Genomic DNA, 6,886 nt, shown 5'->3' on the forward strand with positions numbered 1-6,886 from the left:
CTGCACGATATGCAGCACCACCCGAAAGTGGACAGCTGTGGCACTGCACCCCTTTTCTGGGGTATCCTTGAAGGATAGTGGTGATGGGAAATCTTCTCAATGGGCAGAACTTTGGGCAGTGCAATTGGCTGTGCACTTTGCTTGGAAGGTGAAATGGCCAGATGTGTGATTATGTACTGATTCATGGGCCATAGCCAATGGTTTAGCTGGATGGCCAGGGACATGCAAAGAACGTGATTGGAAAATTGGTGAGAAAGAAATTTGGGGAAGAGGTATGTGGATGGACCTCTCAGAGTGGGCAAAGGATGTGAAGATATTTGTTTCCCACGAGAATGCTCATCAAAAGGCGACCTCAGCAGAGGAGGACTTTACTAATCAGGTGGACAGGATAACCCGTTCTGTGGATACTAGTCAATGTCTTTCTCCAGCCACCCCTGTCCTTGCTTAGTAGGCTCATGAGCAAAGTGGCCTTGGTGGCAGAGATGGAAGTTATGCCTGGGCTCAGCACCATGGACTTCCACTCACCAAGGCCGATCTGGCTACAGCAACTGTTGAATGCCCATTCTGCCAGCATCAGAGAACAACACTGAGCCTCTGAGATGGCACCATTCCTTGAGGTGATCAGCCAGCCACCTGGTGGTAGGTTGATTACATTGGACTGCTTCCATTGTGGAAGGGACAGCCTTTTGTCCTTACTGGAATAGACATGTACTCTGGATATGGATTTGCCTTCCTAGCACAAAATGCTTCTGCCAAAATTACCATCCATGGACTCATGGAATGCCTTATTCACCATCATAACATTCCACACAGCATTGCTTCTGACCAAAGAACTCACTTCACAGCTAAAGAAGTGCGGCAATGGGCTCATGCTCGTGGAATTCACTGGTCTTATCATGTTCCCCACCATCCTGAAGCAGCCAGTCTGATAGAATGGTGGAATGGCCTTTTGAAGTCACAGTTATGGTGCCAGCTAGATGACGATACCTTGCAAAGCTGGAGCAAAGTTCTCCAGAAGGCTATCTATGCTCTATGTCTCAGCAGCCAACATATGGTACTGTCTCTCCCATAACCAGTATTCATGGGTCCAGGAGTCAAGGGGTGGAATTGTAAGTGGCACCACTCACCATTACCCCTAGGGACCATTAGCAATTTTTTTGCTTCCTGTCCCAGGAACTTTATGCTCTGCTGGCCTAGAAGTCTTGGCTCCAGAGGGAGGAATGCTTCCATCAGGAGACACAAAAATGATCCCATGGAACTGGAAGTTAAGGCTGCCACCTGGCCACTTTGGGCTCCTCATGCCTCTGAGTCAACAGGCTAAGAAAGGAGTTACTGTGTTGGCTGGGGTGATTGATCCAGACTACCGAGGGGAAGTTGGACACTACTTCACAATGGAGGTAAGGAAGATTATATCTGGAATACAGGAGATCCCTTAGGACGCCTCTTAGTACTACCATGCCCTGTGATTAAGGTCAATGGAAAATTACAACAACCAAATCCAGGAAAGACTACAAGTGGCCCAGACTCTTCAGGGATAAAGGATTGGGTCACTCCACCAGGTAAAGAATCGTGACCCGCTAAGTTGCTTGCTGAAGGCAAAGGGAATACAGAATGGGTAGTAGAAGAAGGAAGTTATAAATGCCAGCTTTAACCACGTGACCAGTTACAGAGATGAGGATTGTAATTGTTCTCCCTGCTGTGTTAAGAATATGTCTCTATGTATATATACTGTACACATATTAAACAATTATCTTGGTTTTTGTTCCTCTTGTTCTCTATCTATACCATGAGACTTACGGACTTTATACCAGCATTTATTTTTTTTTTTTTTTTTTTTTTTACAAACAGAAGTCAATTTCTTTACAAAAATTACAATAATTACAAACAGTACAAATTTAGACAATTTCTCCCCTGTTCCTGTAATGGAAGCCAAGAGACTTCACTTTCAAATGAAGGTTTTTGTTATTTTAAACATGACACATATTCAGTAAGCCACTGCCTTTTTTAAAAATGCTTTTCTAAATAATTCCAGGGAGCCTATTAGTGGTACGTACATACATACATGGGTCATTTCCCTCAAATCTTATCTCCAGAACTATTTAAACAGTTGTACAAATGCAGCACAATTGGAACAGAACAGGGTTAAGACAGCACTGAACAAATAATCTTTTTTTCACAGTAAATTTTGACTATTCTCCAAATATTTGCCTAGTGGATTATCACTGAAACCATGATTTTTGACTTTAAAAAGTAAGTTCACTTTGATTTTTAATGGGCTGCACAATTCCACCATTGCCAATATTTACCTGGCTATTCTTTATACATTTGCAGTTTACATTTCCCTGCTATTGTTTAAGAAACAAAATTCCACAGTATTCAGTTCTGTACTCTTTTATGTTTTTTTAATCAGAGTCACTACTGCTGCTTGAGGAGTCCGTTGACATAACTTCCACATCATCTTCATTTTCTTTATTATGCCCAGGAGGTTCCAACAAAAAGTCATTACTGTGATTTGGTGGTAACATATTCATTGACATATCATTTGACTGCCATGGATACTGTGGAGCAAGGACATCTGGTAGTCGGCCTGCTGCAAGTGCATCCCCTGGTAAGTGACCATTGACACCATTAGTAGAAGGATTGTTCATCTGACCTAATAACCCACTTCTCATCTCTAAATCAGTTGGGTATGGTCTCCGTGGGTCCCCTGGAACCCAGGTCAGTGGGGCACACACGGCATTACTTGCACTAATCCTATGTGCATACTTAATTATTTCTTCAGAGGAGATAGCACCTTTTCTTGCTTTTTCTATTGACTTGAGTTTCTCTTTTGCTTGGTAAACAGCTGTTGCCAGTATTTGTTCTGCTTCCTTTAGCTGTTTTTGTAAAGTACAGTTATTTTTTTTATTTTTATTTTTTGTCTTTTTCGTGACCGGCACTCAGCCAGTGAGTGCACCGTCCATTCCTATATAGGATCCGAACCCGCGGCGGGAGCGTCGCAGCGCTCCTAGCGCCGCACTCTACCAAGTGCGCCACGGGCTCGGCCCTATACCAGCATTTAAACGTTGTTAACCTTACTTCATAGTATTTGCAATTTTAAGTTATAAGATATTGGGAGAAGGTCAAATATCAGTTAAGGACTTTACCTTTTTCTTCTCGGAAAGGGATTAATGAGTTTCCGGTTGTATGCTGTATAATGTATCATGTTAGGCAAAACTATTATATTATTGTACAATTTGAAAATTAAGTGTGATTTAAGAAGATAATATGGACACCAAGTTGACAAGAGGTGGACTTGTGAAGATTAATTCTAGGTGTCCACTTGGTTAGATGAAGGAATGCTGAGAAACCTGGTAAAGCAATCTTTTTTGGTGTGTCTGTGCAGGCGTTTACAGCAGAGATCAGTATGAGAGTCTGAGTGGACTGGGTGGGAAAGACCCACCCTCAGTGTGGGTGGGAACCATCCAATCCGCTGGGGGGTCAGAGAGAACAAAAGACAGAAGAAAGAGGTGAAGCTCTCTCGACCCGCTGGAGCTGGGATACACTCTTCTCTCCAGTCCGTGGACATCAGAGCTGGAGACTCTTCAGCTTTTGGGTTCCAGAACTTACACCAAAGACACCATCAGCTTCCCTGATTTTGAGGCCTTTGGACTTGGACTGATCCATGCTACCAGCACCCAGTTTGTAGACGGCCTATCATGGAACTTTTCTTCATAGTCACGTGAGCTAATTTCCCTAATAAATCCCTCTCATATAATTTTAATATATCCTATTGATTCTGTCTCTCTAGAGAACCCTGACTAATATAGCTCCTTTGCCCGTTTTTAATCAGGTTACTTTTGTTTTACTGCTAAGTTGTTTGAGTTGCTTGTATATTCTGGATATTAATCACTTGTCAGATGCATAGTTTGTAAATATTTTCTCCCATTCCATAGTTGTCTTTTCACTCTGTCAATTGTTTCTTTTGCTGTGCAGAAGCTTTTTAGTTTGATATAATTGCCTTTGCCTATTTTTTCTTTTGTTGCCTGTACTTTTAGGGTCTTATTCATAAAATCTTTGCCCACTCTTACTTCCTGAAGTGTTTCACCTATGTTTTTTTTTTAGTGTTTATATAGTTTCAGGTCTTACATTTAAGTCTTTAATCCATTTTGAGTTGATTTTGGTATATGGCTAGAAGTACAGGTCTAGTTTCATTCTTCTACATATTGATGCCCAGTTTACCCAGCATCATTTATCGAAGAGGCAGTCTTTTCCCCAATGTATGTTCTTATTGCCTTTGTGAAAGATCACTTGGCTGTAAAGCATGTGGGTTGATTTCCGGGTTTGCTATTCTGTTCCATTGGTATGAGTGTCTGTTTTTATGACAATACCATGCTGTTTTGGTTACTATAGTTTTGTAGTATAATTTGAAGTCAGGTAGTGTTGTTATGCCTCTGGCTTTATTTTTTTGCTCAGGATTACTTTGGCTATTCAGGGTCTTTTTTTCTTCCATATAAATGTTAGGGTTTTCTTTTTATTATGTGAAGAATGTTATTGGTATTTTGATGGGGATTGCATTGAGTCTGTAGATTGCTTTGGGTAGTATGGACATTTTCACAATGTTTATTCTTCCAATCCAAGAGCATGGAATGTCTTTCCATCTTTTTGTGTCTTCTTTAATTTCTTTCAGCAGTGATTTGTAGTTTTCATTGTAAAGATCTTTCACATCCTTGGTTGAATTAATTCCTAGGTACTTTATTTTTTTGGTGACTATTGTAAATGTGCTTGGTTTCTTTTTCTGCTAGTTTATTATTGGAGTATACAAATACTATTGATTTTTGCATGTTGATTTTATATCCTGCAACTTTACTGAAATTGTTTATCAGCTCTAAGAGTTTTATGGTATAGCCTTTAGGTTTTTCTATATATATGATCATGTCATCTGCAAATGGACAATTTGATTTCATCTTTTCCAATCTGGATGCCCTTTATTCCTTTCCCTCGCCTGATTGCTCTGGTTAGTACTTCCAATACTATGTTAAATAGGAGTGGTGCGGTGAGAGTGAGCATCCTTGTCTTCTTCCTTTTCTTAAGGGAAAAGCTTTCAGTGTTCCCCCATTCAGAATAATATTGGCAGTGGTTTGTTTTATATAGCTTCTATTCTGTTGAGATATTTTCCTTTTGTACCTAAGTTGCTGAGAACCTTTATCATGAAGCAATGTTGAATTTTGTCATGTGCTTTTTCTGTCGAGATAATCATATGGATTTTGTCTTTGATTTTGTTGATGTGGTGTATCACATTTATTGACTTGTGTATGTTGAACCATCCTTGCACCCCTGGGATGAATTCCACTTGACCCTGGTTTACAATTTTTTTTAATATCTTACTGTATTCTCATTGCAAATATTTTGTTGAGAATTTCTGCATCTATGTTCATCAGAGATATTGGCCTGTAGTTTCTTTTTTATTGTTGTATCTTTTTCTAGTTTTGGTGTCAGGATGATGCTGGCTTCATAGAATGACTTTGGGAGAATAGCCTTTTTTTCAATTTTTTGGAATAGTTTAAAGAGTGTTAGTATTAATTCCTATTTATTTATTTTTAGTGGCTGGTTGGTATGGGGATCTGAACCCTTTTACCTTGGCTAATTCTCCTTTGAAGAGTTGATAGAATTCAGCAGTAAAGCCATCTAGTACTAGGCTTTTCTTTGTTGGAAGACTGCTGATTACTGCTTCAACCTTGTTGCTTGTTATTGTTCTGTTTATGTTTTCTATTTCTTCTTGGTTCAGTCCTGGTAGTTTGTATGTGTCCAGAAATTTATGCATTTCCTCCAGGTTTTCAAATTTATTGGCATATAGGTGTTCATAATAGTCTCTGATGATTCTTCTTATTTCTGTGGAATTGGTTGTAATGTCTTCTTTTTCGTTTCCGATTTTTGTTATTTGGGTGCTTTCTCTTCATTTTTTTGTTAACCTAACCAATGATTTGTCTATTTTGTTTATCTTTTCAAAAAAATCAACTTTTAGTTTCATTGATCTTTTTTTGGATAGAAAAAAATTTTAATTAAAAATTTTTTAATTATAAATACTGTGTCTATAGTTATGAATTTGATTTCTCCTTACCTTTGTAAGGTTTATTTTTTATTTATTTATTTTTTATTAATATTAATTTCTAAAATTCTATGATGCTGCTGTGGAGCAGTTGGGAGGGAGGGGGAGAGGAGAAAGGGAAAGGAAATGGGATGGAAGAAGGAGGAAGGAGGAGGGGAGGGATTGAGGCCTGTGGCACCCCCTTCATTCCCACAAGGGAGACCAAGGGGCTTCCAGCAGTGGCTTGGTCATTGCTGGGCTGGGTACAGATGTCATGGGGGTGTGACAAAAGTCCTCACCCCACACCACCCCAGCTCAGGAACACCACTTGACTTGGTGGTTGTCACTGGGCTGATTGTGGGTATTGGGGGGCATGGCTGAGGTCCCCAGCCGTCTACCCTTTCTGGCTTGGTAGCCCAGGGGATTCCCAGTCCTTCTTGGTGTTATAGTCGTTCTTTGGTGAAATGAGACCTTCACTAGTTAATATCAAACTTTGCCTCTGGTTGTGGGTACTTTTTTCTTTCAGTTCTGTTTTGGATTATTTGTTGTTCCCACTACTTAAATCTGTGCCTGAACTAACTTGTGCTTTGCTTGCTTCTAAAATAGAGGACCAGTACTTGAGCTAAAATGGGGGACAAGTTCTTGAGCTCTGTGGTTGAGCTAAATTGCTGCTTTGCTGCTGGTTCCCTAGGGAAGGCTTTTTGTGCAGCTCAGGTTTTAATGGTTGACTTTATAGGTACTTCCAGCTCTTGTTAGATCTGGTACACCTGTGTTGTATAGAAACTCTGGTCTGGGCCTGAGTCTTCTCATCAAACTGCA

At 40.0% G+C, this 6,886-nt stretch overlaps 1 protein-coding gene across 1 annotated transcript; it reads right to left on the minus strand.

Annotated features, from left to right (window-relative positions):
* Positions 1–1,861: 1,861 nt before the first annotated feature.
* LOC134382578 (mediator of RNA polymerase II transcription subunit 4-like) lies at positions 1,862–2,882 on the minus strand (the record flags this gene model as incomplete). Its single annotated transcript, XM_063103260.1, has 1 exon — positions 1,862–2,882. A coding segment is annotated over one exon (480 nt), but the record flags the coding sequence as incomplete, so codon positions are not given.
* Positions 2,883–6,886: the final 4,004 nt, after the last annotated feature.

This window comes from Cynocephalus volans, chromosome 7 (assembly GCF_027409185.1).
Source record: "Cynocephalus volans isolate mCynVol1 chromosome 7, mCynVol1.pri, whole genome shotgun sequence".
NCBI classification, from domain to species: domain Eukaryota; kingdom Metazoa; phylum Chordata; class Mammalia; order Dermoptera; family Cynocephalidae; genus Cynocephalus; species Cynocephalus volans.